The sequence below is a fragment of the Ceratotherium simum genome, chromosome 4, assembly GCF_057802395.1.
Source record: "Ceratotherium simum simum isolate JZ-2026a chromosome 4, ASM5780239v1, whole genome shotgun sequence".
Lineage (NCBI taxonomy): Eukaryota > Metazoa > Chordata > Mammalia > Perissodactyla > Rhinocerotidae > Ceratotherium > Ceratotherium simum.
Genome location: NC_141903.1, coordinates 766,618 through 779,739, shown reverse-complemented (window position 1 = coordinate 779,739; position 13,122 = coordinate 766,618). Strand labels below are relative to the sequence as shown.

At 61.5% G+C, this 13,122-nt stretch overlaps 1 protein-coding gene across 7 annotated transcripts in view; it reads right to left on the bottom strand.

Annotated features, from left to right (window-relative positions):
• Positions 1 to 13,122, bottom strand: part of FLT4 (fms related receptor tyrosine kinase 4) — a 41,886-nt gene that overhangs the window by 5,221 nt on the left and 23,543 nt on the right. For 6 of the 7 annotated variants that reach the window (XM_087429172.1, XM_087429173.1, XM_087429174.1 and 3 more), the window contains exons 12-29: positions 12,262 to 12,370; positions 10,932 to 11,294; positions 10,493 to 10,639; positions 10,262 to 10,393; positions 10,018 to 10,124; positions 9,580 to 9,715; positions 9,039 to 9,143; positions 8,575 to 8,688; positions 8,277 to 8,365; positions 8,020 to 8,170; positions 7,454 to 7,548; positions 6,949 to 7,071; positions 5,751 to 5,862; positions 4,417 to 4,516; positions 4,011 to 4,116; positions 3,210 to 3,361; positions 2,092 to 2,212; positions 854 to 939 (exon numbers count right to left, since the gene is read on the bottom strand). In XM_087429172.1, coding sequence (XP_087285298.1) covers positions 854 to 939; positions 2,092 to 2,212; positions 3,210 to 3,361; positions 4,011 to 4,116; positions 4,417 to 4,516; positions 5,751 to 5,862; positions 6,949 to 7,071; positions 7,454 to 7,548; positions 8,020 to 8,170; positions 8,277 to 8,365; positions 8,575 to 8,688; positions 9,039 to 9,143; positions 9,580 to 9,715; positions 10,018 to 10,124; positions 10,262 to 10,393; positions 10,493 to 10,639; positions 10,932 to 11,294; positions 12,262 to 12,370 — 2,348 coding nt within the window. Of the gene's footprint in view, positions 1 to 31; positions 732 to 853; positions 940 to 2,091; positions 2,213 to 3,209; positions 3,362 to 4,010; positions 4,117 to 4,416; positions 4,517 to 5,750; positions 5,863 to 6,948; positions 7,072 to 7,453; positions 7,549 to 8,019; positions 8,171 to 8,276; positions 8,366 to 8,574; positions 8,689 to 9,038; positions 9,144 to 9,579; positions 9,716 to 10,017; positions 10,125 to 10,261; positions 10,394 to 10,492; positions 10,640 to 10,931; positions 11,295 to 12,261; positions 12,371 to 13,122 lie in introns of those variants that run through there. The other variant, XM_087429176.1, reaches the window with a different exon arrangement.

Below are 13,122 nucleotides of genomic sequence, written 5' to 3'. Positions count from 1 at the left end.
TGGGGGGAAAAATAAAATAAATAAAATCTTTAAAAAAAAAAAAAAGACTTGGGTTCTAGGGTGAGATCTTTAGTGACAACATCGTATCTTGATTCAAAAACAGTGTAGGCAGAAGCCAAGATTTACTCTGGAAAACTGTGTTAGATGACCCGAAAAGGTCAAAGGTACAAGTGAATGGTCTGAACACGATGGTCTGAAGAAAACAGAGAACAGCAATGTTTTATGAAATATTGTAAGTCCTGTCATTTAAACAGCTACGTGCAAGTCAAGTAATAAGGTGAAGAAGCAGACATTTAACTATTTTATCTATACTCTTAAAAGTTTAAATATTCAGTTTTTTGGGGGCTATCTTGGGCAAATGGAGGTCACCTTCTATCTGGGTCACCCTCTGTGCAGGCACACATGAGGATTTCTCTGTAACCGTATTCTTATCAAAATAGGACACCAGCCAGCTCCAGGTCACATGATCTGTCTGGCTCCTGCACCCACTGGGCTAAGTGCGGGGGGCTCAGGATGGCTATGGCCTCCCCTGGCTGGGGGATGGCTGTGTGTACGTGCAGTGGGCATGGTGAATCATACTCGGTTTCACAAAAAGGTGGCATCTGAGCATCTGTCAAATGTAAGGGGATGTGGAGCCCAGCACCAGGTGTGCTGGTCGGGATGGTGACGGGGGAAGGAGCTCCTTTGGGAAGGCCATGTGGCCAAAGACCTCGAGTCCCAGAGCAGCTCGCCTTGAACACACAGAAAGGCAAGAGGGAGCCAGGAAAGGTTTCGGGTAAGAGAGTGAGGGGCATACGCAGGCCCAGCCTCCCTCCCCGGCCCCTCACAGAGAAGGAGACCCCAGAAGCCTTACCTGAGCCCGCCTTCTTGTCTGTGCCTGCTCTCCAGCTGCTCCAACTCCTCGGAGGCCAGTACCATCCCACTGTCTGTCTGGTTATCCTGTGCGGAGAGAACAAGGCCAAGTTGTTGGCCCGCTGAGGCCCATCTGCAGGCAGCCGCCCCAGGCAGGACAGGGCACACGGACCCGCACCTCTGCCGATCTCATACCCGTCCTGCGGGAAGTGAGTGGGAGGCGGGTGTCCATCTCCTCACCCAAGCATGCAGTGAGGTCGCCTGCCCCACCACAGAGGGAGAAACTGAGGCCTGGGGGACCGTGCCTGGCCCACGCTCAGGAGGCCGCAAAGCTGGGATGCCCCCCGCTGGGGGACCTCCAAGGTGGCTCTGCACGTGCTCAGGGCGCAGGCAGAGCAGGAGCACCAGGAGAAAGGGGGAAAGCATCGAAAGAACCTGGCAGCCCACAGTGTAGAAAAACGATCCTCAAGTAGACACAGCCGGCTTTAGCGACTCTGTCCCCTCAGGTCGTGCGTGTGGTTCCATTTGGAATTACATGGGGTGGGGGGGTGGGGGCGGGAACTGCACTGTTGTCAGAGTTTCGGGACCCCCCCAGGGTCTTCATCTGGTTCTGGGGACATGAGCCTGGGTCCACGTGGCTCTGGTCCAGGGCTCCCAACACTGCCCGCACTGGCAGCCCCTCCAGCCAATGCTCACTGACCAGGCCTGTCTAGAGGGAGCTGGGGCCGGAGGGTTCCAGGCTGTGAGTCACTGGAACTCGGCTGGGGGCTCAGTCTGCGCTTTTACAAAATGGACACACTTGCTCTGACCTCACTCCGCTTGACTCTCATCTGAGGACACAGGTGGTTCTCCGGTGCCCCTACGCCAGCCTCCTACTCCAGTGACTCTGATCCCTTTTCTCGGGGCCACCAAAGGGGGTCCCTGCCTGAGGCTGATCCAAGGAGGCCCAACCCGAAGGAGGAGCCTACGCTGCTGGGAGAGAGACGGCAGGGCTGCCACAGAGGGGAGGCCCCGTGTGAGTCAGGAGGACACGGGCGACGTGGCCAAGAGGCAGCGGCATGGCAGGAGCACCCAGACCCCAGTGTGCCGAGGCGCAACCTGGACTTGACGTTCCAAGGGACGATCACTCTTTCCTGAGCCGGTTTCTGCCCCTTGCCTTAGGAGCTCCTGATGTCTGCCTCCCCGCAGAGAGCCCAGCGGCCCTGATCTGGGGTGCACAGGCCTCCCCACCCCACATACCACCGAGGCCTTGTAGGTGATCGGGGTCAAGGGAAATTCTTCAAACGTTTTCATCCTGGAGGAACCCTGGGTCTGAGTCCCTCTGGCCAGGCACCCCGGAAAGGACACACAGTTGTAATATCTGTGGGGAGAAAACGAAAAGTACTAAAGAAACATACCCCAGCACCCCTCCTGAGAGCTCTCTCCACCTCTCTGTCTGCCCTCCTCTCCTCCCCGGAAGGACCCCAGGCCTGGGGCATGAGGAGGAGGCCTGGGTCTGAATGCTGGTCTGCGCTCTGCCCCAGGCCCCCTGACCCTGAGCCACGTATCCTCTCCTGTGCCAGAAGAGGAAACCTCCTGAGGCCGCTGCCGGGGAGGCTGTGGAGCTGGTGAGAGGTGGGGAGGCCCTAACCCTGGGATGGGCCTCCTTGTGCAGGGCAGGCAGGCCCAGGTGTGTGGACATGTGTGTTCACTTGTGTTTGCAGGCAAGTGTGTGCCTTGGGGGGCTGGCAGAAGGAGCTTGGCAAGAACCAGCTGGCTGTTCCTGTCCCCAGGCCTGGCTCTGCTCTCTGTTGGGGCAGATGGGTGGGGTCTCAGAGCCCTTCTCTCAACAACGCCAGTGGGAATGTGGACGGCAGGACATTCCTGGAGAGTAAACCGCCATTGGCAAGACACCTCCGACCCAGAACTCCAGGAACTCTGGCTACGTTCCAATCCTGAACACGGGTTAGTGACTGGGGTCACTGCCAGTGAGTCTCTGCCAGTGGCCCTTGAGACTCACCCCCATCCCCTGGCCTGGGCACTGTGCTGAGAGGGACACTCCCTTGAAACTGGGGAGAGGGGCTCTCAGGGGCCAAGGGTGCAGGGAAGAGGAGGAGGCTGGAGGACAGCGAGGACTGAGGAGGCTCAGAGAAAAGCAAAGTCACGAGGCCATGTGGCCCTGGAGGGCCCTGAGGCTGACAAGCAGGGCGTCCCCGACAGCAGCACTGTCATTTAAGGTCACTCTGCTCTTTGCGTCGGCATACAGTGCTCCTCAGCGCTTGTAGTTTCTTTTCGTTGATGACCGATGAAGATAAAATACACCATGTCCAAACCGCTTTCCCCTGCCCGGCGACCCAGGCACTGGGAGGGCGGCTCACCTGGCGGCCAGGCTGTGCCGGGGCAGGCTCAGTGGGCTGTCCTCGGCATCGGCGTTGGCCTCGGTGACGTGCAGGGCTGTGGTGGACGCCCGCAAGAAGCTGCCCTCCTCTGAGCTCTGAGAGCCGCAGGGGACCATGCCGTCCTCCTCCTCCTGGCAGGGACGGCAGAGGCGGTAGGGTCAGAGGCCACTGTAGCCTTCAGCTCCCACGCCTTCACTCAGGATGGTTGGGTTCCTGACCTGTGAGGGACTGTGCTCCACGGGCTCTGAGGATTAAACGAGGCCACCCGGCTGATTCTCCCCACTGCCCCCGAGGTGCCCCACGTGTAGGGAGGCAGGCAGAGCAGAGCATCCTCGCTCCAGGGCCCCGCTGCTCTGCAGTCTCTGCAGCACCAGCACTTCCCACCCGCTTCTTGGGGCAGACCTGGAGCGAAAGTGCCCGTCCCCAGCCCTTGAGGCCCAGGCAGCAGGCTGCTCCCTGCTCACTCCTCCTGGTCTCGGAGCACCAGTGAGGACCTGAGTCGGCCCTGAGCTGGCTTCCTCCCCACCCCTGAGGAACACTGTGTGGGAAGGGAGACACAAGTGAGGGCAGGTGCAGAGGGCGGAGGCTGCAGGGGGTGGAGGCGCAGAGGGAGGTGGAGGAACACATCGCTCCTCTGCCAGAAGACAGGGGCTCCTTGCAGGCCCCCTGGGGACCAGCCTGGGGCTCCTTGTGGGCAGACAGGCTCTGACCATCCGCATGGTGGCCCCGGAGTTGGGTCCAGAGGCTGCTGCAGCAGGCCAGGGTGGAGACGTGGCTCACCTGCCGGCGCCCGCCCTGGAGCAGGTCCCCCAGCATCTCCACCAGCTCCGAGAATGCAGGCCTCTCTTTGGGGTCCCCGGACCAGCAGCTCAGCATGATGCGGCGTCTGCAGGTAAAGCTGGCTGCTGGACGTGGTCTGAGTGCGCCCCCCACCTGCTGCACCCCAGGCCCCCACACCAGCCCTCCCCCCTGGGGGGCGGGCAGGAAAGCTGTTTGTTGAGGGATGAGAGGTGGAGTGAGACACTGTGTTTGCAGGCCTCCACCCCTTGCTGTGCCTGCACAACCTCCCCCCACCCTGCCTGCATGCCCCCCTTCTCATACCTGCACACAAACCCCCTTCCCCACCCCCTGTGCTCACCCGCCCTCCCAGCCCCCTAGCATCTGCACAGCTGGCCAGGAGACTCACATGGCAGGGGTGGCCAGGTCTGGGGCCCTCATCCGGGTGCCATCTCTCAGCCGCTGGCAGAACTCCTCATTAATCTGCACCCCAGGGTACGGGGAGGCCCCTGATGGCAGAAACAGGATGGAAGTGGGGATGGGTAGGGAGCAGGCCCCAAACTGCCTGTCCTGGGCCCCCACGGCAGGGTGCTTGCCCTGCTGTTCCCTGCGGGGTCCTGGGCAAGGCACTTGCCTCCCCCAGTGCTCATTTTTCATCTGGTCAAGAGGACGATGGCACTCTCTAGCTAGGAGTGCCATGAGCATCCGCGCTTTAGAGACACGTGAGCGAAAACATGGTTCCTGGGATCTTCAGGGTCGGGAGAGCTGTGCCGAGCCAGTGGAGCCGCCCTGTCACCACCACCCCTCTTAGGAAAGGCCTGCTCTGGCCGACCAATCTGATCCCTCCCTAAGTCCTGTGGCTGTGCCTACAAACAGGTCCTGGGCCTTACCCTCCTCGCCCCCCCAGGCACCTGGCTCTCCTGACCACAGGAAAACACTCTGAGAGCCACCCCGCAGCAGGGCGGCCCTTTTTAGCCAGCTCTCTCCCTCGCTCAGAGCACTGCCAGGCTCCCACTGACTGAAATTCCAGGCCCTCACCCAGCCTGCAGGGGCTGCATGGACCAGCTCTCCTACCTCTTGCTGCATCTCCTGACGCCCTCCCTGCCCGCCTCCACCCGCGGGGACTGTCGGCCTGGCTGCGCACTTGCTATGGACTGCTGTCCTCCAGGCCCATTTGCCTCTATCCCACTAGCCCTCCCAGCCCCGTGGCTGACACAGCCATCCTGTCCTGTCCTTCCCGTGCTCTCCGTGCCCTTTTATGTTTAGCGAAAGCATGCAGCAAGGTTGCCATTTGGTGCTTTTGCTTTCCCACTTGTTCGGGGCCTCCCCCAACCTAGCCGGGGCTTCATCTCGACCCCAGCGGGGCCTAGGTTCCCATGGGAGGCTTATGTAAGTAGGTGTGGTCATTGAGTGAGCACCCAGTCTCCTCCAGGCTGCTCCCAGCCCTGGAAGGCAGGAGCAGCGTCACCAGTGCCAGGTGAGGAAGCAGCTCAGCCAGGGAGAGGCAGACTCGGGGAACCCTCGAGGCCTGTCCCTCTGGGACCTGTGGGGAGCCAGAGGCTGTGCCCTGGCATAAGCTGGGGCATGCTGTCCTCCAGAGGTGGTGCCAGGGTGGCCCACGCTGGAGGTGAAGGGGACAGGTAGGGGTTCTCGAACCACCTGCCTCAGAACCACCTGGGCTGCTTGCTCCAGAGGAGCCTGTGACCCTGCCTCGCCCTCCCCTGTACCCCACTCTACACTCACCCAGAGAGAAGATCTCCCAGAGCAGCACCCCGAAGGACCACACGTCGCTCTGCGTGGTGTACACCTTGTCGAAGATGCTCTCGGGGGCCATCCATTTCAGGGGCAGCCGGGCCTGTGGGAGGAGGAGGGAAGTGTGTCTCCATGGGGAGGGAAGAAGGGGAGGAGGCCAAACCCTTGTGTAGCCCCCCTCCCGCCTAGTTGCCCAGGACTCTGGGGTCCCACCAGCCCCTGTGTGTTCAGATGGCTCCTGCAACTTGCCCTGCTCCCCTACCCCCATCCCAGAGGTGTCTGGTGCCTCCCTTGACGGCGTCTTCCCTGCTGCTGTCCTCCTGGGTCCATCCGGGCCCCTCTCTTCCCCTGTGCTCTCCCGGGAAGCACTTGCACCCCTCCTCCAGCTCCAGACCCCTCAGCCCAAGTCCCACTCAGGAACCCCAGATCCCTGTACACCCTTGGTCCCCACACTGGAAGCCTGGCGCCACTTCTAACCCCTCCTCCTGTGGCTCCCGATGCGCCTTCCCCATCATCTGTCTCTCCTGCTCTCATGGTCTCTATCTGGGAGCCCTGAGGGCCACAGCTCTTCCTGACTGGCCTCTGCCTCCACCCCAGCACCCCGAGTCCCCTCTCCTCACAACTGCAGAGGGGTTCCTGGACCACACACCTGACTCTCACCTCCACATGCCCCCACACACCTGTGAGTTAAAATAAAGGACAAAAGCCTTCTGCACGGTGGCCTGCCACAACCTGGATCCATCCTGCCCATCGCCTTCCCTCCGAGCTTCTCCCTTCCTCCCCAGGGCAAAGCCCTCATCAGCTTTGGATGCTCATTCAGGCGCCGGCTTGGCCGCCTTGGAGCGCCACCAACTAGACACATGCTGCACCTAACACCTGTGCACTTTTCTGTGACCACCCTGCACCAGGCCTGTCCATCTCCAGGACAGACACCATGTGGGGTCCACCTCTGCATGTCCAGTCCCCACAGGACAGGCGTGGGGAGTCAGTGTCCACTAAATGGACCAATGGCCAAACACAAGCTCTGATCGGAGCACTGTGGTCCCTGCTCATCAGTTCCTGTCTCTGCTCCCCTGCCCCAGGTGCCTCGGCGGGGTCACTAGGGTCCCTGTAGGTGCAGGTCCTCAGACCTTCCTTGTGGGTGGTGGTGAGTCCCCCACCCCAGCCCCCCTCCGTGGTCTGCACTCACACTGCCCTTGCGCACGTAGTCAGGGTCTTTGTAAATGTCCCGGGCCAGACCGAAGTCGCAGATCTTCACCACGTCGCTTTCTGACAGCAAGATGTTCCGAGCAGCCAGGTCTCTGTGGATGCACTAGGGATACGAGGAGGTGCGCGGGAGCGGTCAACGCAGGCCCCTGGGGCTGCACCCATGCCTCAACTCTGCTCTTTCGGGGACAGATTCCTGTGTGCCCTCCCCCCGCCGTGTGCCATGGAGAGGGCTCGTGGAACTATGGGGACAGCAAAGGAGGCTGTGGGGTGGGATAGACTCTGATTCCACATCCACCTCTGCCACCGACTAGCCGGAGATCTTAGGAAGTCACTTCCACACTCTAGGCTCAGTTTCCTCCTCTGCAAAGTGGGAGAGACCTGCCTCAACCACAGGGTGCGGTGGGGGATAGGAGGACTGAGCACGCCTTGGCACGCTGGTGGGTCTGCACCCTTTTCTCTTCTGAAGGGCCTGCCAGGGCAGTCACCTTGCGGGAGGCCAGGAACTCCATCCCTCGGGCCACCTGGAAGCTGTAGCAGACAAGGTCTTCCATAGTCAGCGGGCTCAACCACAGGTCCTCTGCTGCACCAAGCAGCAAGGTGGGATCAGATGGGACTCCTTGTTCCATTCCACCCCGAAGAGAACATTTGTTCACCCAATCCTGGCTGCATCCGTCCTGGCCGGGCTTGAGGCCCCTGTCCTAGTAACAAGTGTGTGGGCCCCTTCTCCAGCCCTCAGCCTGCACTCTCTCTGGGACACCGGCTACCTACTCCCAGAGCAGTGACTACTGTCCACTGATCTTGCACCTGCTGCTTCTGCCTGGACTGCTCCCCCATCTGTCTGCAAGGCAAACTCGTATGCATCCAGTCATACCCAAATCAAACACTGAAAGTCTCTGTGAAGACCGTTCCTGAGGTGTCCTCCGGTCCTAAGGCAGAGCCCATCACGCTCTCCCAGTAAGTCCCTCCGGAGGGCCCCAGGCCCGCTTATCCCAACCATGAGGCATCATCGTGCCAGACAGACATCTTGGGCAGGGGGAAGCTAGATCCTTACCTTCTTGGACCAAAGGGGCCCGCCCCGCCCCGCCCTTGCCCATCAGCAGCCGCGTGAAGAGGGCCCTGTCGCTGCTTCCCGGCCTCCTCCGGTCAGCCTTGGCGCCCTCGACCATGGCGCGGAAGCGCCTTCGCTGCTCAGGGGATTTCTCCTGCGGAGGCACAAAGCAGGTCCGAGGGGCGACCCACCACCCACGGCAGAGGAACCCCCCCAGACCACCTTGGCGCCTCACCGGCTCACTAGCGGCGACCACCTACCGCGAAGGGGCTGAAGGCTTCCCGCTTGGCGCGCAGGAAGTTAGAAAGGTTGCCATACTTGCAGAACTCCACGATCACCATGAGGGGGCCTGGGGTAGGGCAGGGCAGGGCAGGGCAGGAGCCGCGAGGTTGGTGACCGACTGCATGCTGGAAGGCGAGCGCCGCGCAACACTCCGCCCCGCCCCCTCCTGGACCCCGCCCCGCCCTTGCCCACTCCAAGCCCAGGTGACCCCTCCCACCCAGAGAGCCAGTGCGCCCCAGGGCCTGGCCCTCCACCCGCCCGAGCCGAGCTCCGCACCGTTGGGCTTGGTGCATGCCCCCAGCAGGTTGACCACGTTGAGGTGGTTACCGATGTGGATTAAGATCTTGAGCTCCGACATCAGGGCGCGGTGTTCGCTGGCGGTGGCGCCCTCTGGAGGGGACACAGGGGCTTCGCACGGTGCTGGGCCTGCTCTGCCTCGCCCCCAATCCCTGCGCATCCCTCCTTCCAGGCCCCTGGCTTAGCTAAGGCACAGCCAGCGCTCTTGCCAGTGGGGGCGGAGGGTCCCCAGCACATCCTGCCCGCCCCTCTGAGGCCAGGGGTTCAGGTGAGGCTGGGGAGTATTGCTCAGACCTGTGCCCAGGCCCGGCTGACTCCCACTGACTCCCTATAGAACCTTGAGGGAGACGCTGGCTTGGAACCTCAGTTTCCCTTCCTGCTCCACAGCCCCACCAGCCCACTGCTCCCCACCAGCTCAGCAGCCCCTCCACCTGCTGACCCACCTTTCAGCATTTTCACCGCCACAGTGTCACAGCTGCTGCCCTTGTTAATTCCGAAAGCAGAGGCTTCCACCACCTTCCCAAAGGCCCCGTGGCCAAGGACTCTCCCTGTGAGGCAGGGAGCCAATTCCAGGTGAGCCGTATGGGGGTGAGGGTGGAGGGGGACGGGCAGCAGGGGCAACCCATGCGGAGCGCCAGGAGGAAGGCCCAGGATGGGAGGAAAGTCGAGAGCCCCTCTGCCAAACAGGAGGAGCATGGGAGCCCGAGCGGGAAGAGGAGGAGAGGAGGCAGACAGGAAGGCCTGCATCCTCTCCCAGCAGGTGTGACGGGCCCACCCTGCTCAGAGCAGCAGGAAGTGACCTCAGGGGCCTGGGAACTGGGAGCTCTGGCGATGGTTGTGGGGATGCACTCCCAGATGGACAGGTCAGGCCAGGCGGGACTTTCTGGCATGAGTTCTGAGAATGGAGGGATTTCAGGGCCCCAGCTGAAGCTGCCTCTGCCAGGGAGACCAGGGTGAGTGGGGCAAGCTGGGCACTGGCCTCACCGAGGTGCAGCCGCTCCCGGGGGAACTCCCACTGGCTGGCATCATAGGACAGGTATTCACACTGCTCCTCCAGAGGCACCTCCCCGGGGTCCATGATGATGGACAGGTAGCCCGTCTTGATGTCTGCGTGAGCTGGCTGGGGGTGGGGGGGGGGGGGGGACAGCTCATTGATCTGGCCATACCACTGAGGCTTGCGCAAAACTTTGCCCAGGACAGATGGGATCTCCTTCGGGACTTTCAATCAAGGAGGGGACAGACACACAGACAACCTCTGGTCACGTAAGAGCCCAGCATGGAGTACTCAAGGAGGCTTCCCAAGAGACAGGACTTCCAGCTGAGCCAGGATGGCACCTTACTCCTTATCTTAAGGGCTGGCCAGGGTGGAGAGAGACCCCATGAGAAGCTGGGGAGAGGCTCAGCAGGGGGAGGAGTGCTCACCCTCCTCATGTTACAGAAGATGAGGAGGAGAAGGACCCAGAAGAAGACTGCGATGACCCCGGTGCCAACAAGGATCACGATTTCCATGCTGCCTTTATCCTCGGAGCCTGAATGGGCAGAAAGGGCCTACTGTGTGTATGAGGGGGACAGAGTGCACCCCACGGCAAGACTTGCATGAGGTGGCCACAAGAAGGCACCAGGTGCGGGCAGGAGGTGGTGGAGGGGCCTGCGGGGGAAGCCACACCTTCCACGGCCACGCTGGCAGAGGAGTTGACACAGCCCTTGGCATTGCACACACTGCACAAATAGTGGCCTGCATCCTCCTCACGCACGCGCTGGATGCTCAGCTTCTGGTTTGAGTCGGCCAGGTCGATTCCTGCAGGAGGTGGGGTGGAGGTTCAAGTTCAGGTGGGTCTGGGGGCCTACGCCTCGCCAGCTTCTGGACCCTGCCCTTCACCTGGGTCCATCTCCCTACCAGACTCTTCCTCCAGCAGCCTCTCATCTTTGTACCACACGATGCTGGGCACGTGCACCCCTGCCACTGGGCACCGCATCTCCAGGGAGTCGCTCACATTCACCAGGAGGTCAGTCAAGTTCTGCGTGAGCCGCGGGGCTTCCAGGGCTGGGGGGGGGAGTGGTCAAGAGGGAGCTAGGCGAAGCTGCAGAAAGCTGGAGGGCACTCTGGAAGGGGCTCTCCAAGGAGTAGAGGGTGGGGATGGACTGCGCAAAGCTCAAGGAAGGGTGGGGGTTTGAGTGCCTGGCAGGGAAGGCTGCACACCTCCATCGTGGGGAGTCAGGAGGGGGACGCTCCTGCAGGCTAGGGCTGTGAATGGACAGCCCAGGCGTGCGCTGGGCTGCGGGGAAGGCTCCTTGGGAGGCGCTGCCCGCCCTCCCGCCAGCCCTGCCCGCCTCACCCTGCACTGAGAGGTACTTCTTGTGACAGTGCTTGTCCTGGCTGTGCCGGTCCTGCACCTCGCACACGTAGTCTCCTTCGTGCTCGGGCGCCACTCGGGGGATTGTCAGGCTGAGCGTGGCGTGGCGCATCCCGGGGGCCGCCTCCTCCAGGCTGGCGGCCAGCGGCGTGGCAAATAGGTGCACGTTCTTGCAGTCGAGCAGCAGCGGGTTGCCGTGCGCATCGTGCAACGTGGACAGGTTGAGGCGGTACCAGCGCAGATGCTCGTAGGTGTAGTTGTCTGCCCGGCAGCTCAGGCGCACGGTCTGACCCTCCAGGGGCTCTTCTGAAGGCTCGGATTCAATGCTGAAGCCGTCGGGGATGGCTGGGGAGGGAGGAGGCACGGCCGTGACATTGCTCTGGTGCTCCCTCACTTGCCCAGGGGCCAGCCTCCCCTATCCCATTGGCCTTTGGACTCACTCAGTTCTCAACCAGGGGTGCACATCTCGGGTGTCGGGGTCAGGGACACCCCTCCAAGCCCTCTTCTCCCCTCACCGACCAGCGGGACCAGCTCAGGAAGTCAGTCCCTTGGGGTCTCCTCCCACCCCACCTCCTCCTAGCTCTCTCCTGGATGAGCCCCTACCAGGCTGCTGCCCCCAGCTTTCCCAGGAGCCCAGATCCTCAGTGAGCTCTTTGTCACCAGACAGTGGGGGCCTGAGTCCCCATCCTCCCTCACTACTGACCAACCCCTACCACTGACCTCTCCTTGAAACAATCTCACTGTTTCATTAGCTTTCGGCAATGCCTTGTTCCCAACTTCCTTTTGTCCTTCTGGCCACTCCTTGTCAGGCTCCTTTGGGATCCTCTCCCCCTCCTCCCCCAGAGTGTTCTCTCTGGCTCCATCTCTCTTCTAGGTGCCCTCATCTGCACCCCTGGGCCCAATGACTGTCCTTTCATGGGCTTCTTAGCTTTCCTGGGCTCACTAACACATTTGAAAATCTGAGGAACCTGTGGACCTTCTCTCCAGGGCAAAATGCACCTGTGAGCCAGCCACCACCTGGGATCCAGGGTTTGGGGAGGGGGTGGGAGGAGGCACCTCCAGGGCTGGGGTGCAGAGGGTGCCACTTCATCCCAGTGGACCAACATCTCAGTCCATATGCCGAGGACCTCCAAATCTATTCCTCTCACCTAGACCCAGGGGCCCACTGGGCCCTGGATATCTCTCTTGGGTGCCACACGGTCACCAGAGACTCAATGGCCCCAACCTGGGTCCATCATTCCTTCCCAGGCCTGTTCTCCTCCTGTGCCCACCGGGTTCCTGACCTCCACCCAGGCCTAACCAAGTCACTCACTGGTCACATAGAAGTAGATGAGCCGCTCGTCCTGGCCCACTTTGTTGAAGACCACACACTTGTACATGGCGGACACGTTGGCATCCTGGATCACCAGCTTGCTCACCGTCTGGGCAGAGCACAGACACTAGGATCCATTTTCTTCCCAAGTTCCCCCACTCAGACCCCCCTTTCTGCATGGAGGTCACTGTGCCCACCAGAGTAATTGGGGAAACTGAGTTTCTGGGCTGGAGATGACCAAAGCTCAGAAACAGGACCAGGAGTGGTGAGGCAGGGAGGAAAAGGCGAGGCCCTTGGGCAGCAGAGAGAGGTGGCTCCCCAGAAAAGTCAAGGGACAGCGCTATGGACAGCTGGCATCAGTGGTGGCTGAGGTCAGAGGGTGGCATTAAGCAGGGCCAGAGAGACCTCTGGGTGTGGATGGGGTCCGTTGGTGGCCATGTTGAGGAGAGGACAGGGACCTGGTGGCACTGGGTCAGTCCAAGCCAGGGTTAGGATTCAGGCTGCAGTCATAGCAAGGGTCAGGCTGTGGCCCAAGGCCAGCAGCTGGTCACTGTGAGATGGTTGTGATGTGCCCACGTTTGCCCCAAGGCTGCTCACCCTGTGCCCTGGTGGTGGCCCTGGGTAGTGGCGAAGGAAGGGACTCTGGCCTGGGGGAGTAGGAAGCTTGCGAGAAACAGGGGAGGAGAGAGGGCCATAGGCCCTGCCTACCATCCAAAGACCCCCCCACCCCAAGCTGGGCACTTCCTGGCCAGGCCTGGAACAGGAAGAGGCACTGGAGGTGTGTAGGAAAACAGGAAGTGACTGTAGGAAGTGGGTGCCTTTGTTCAGTTCCCTCCCCTCCCCCAGCCTCTTCTAGGCATT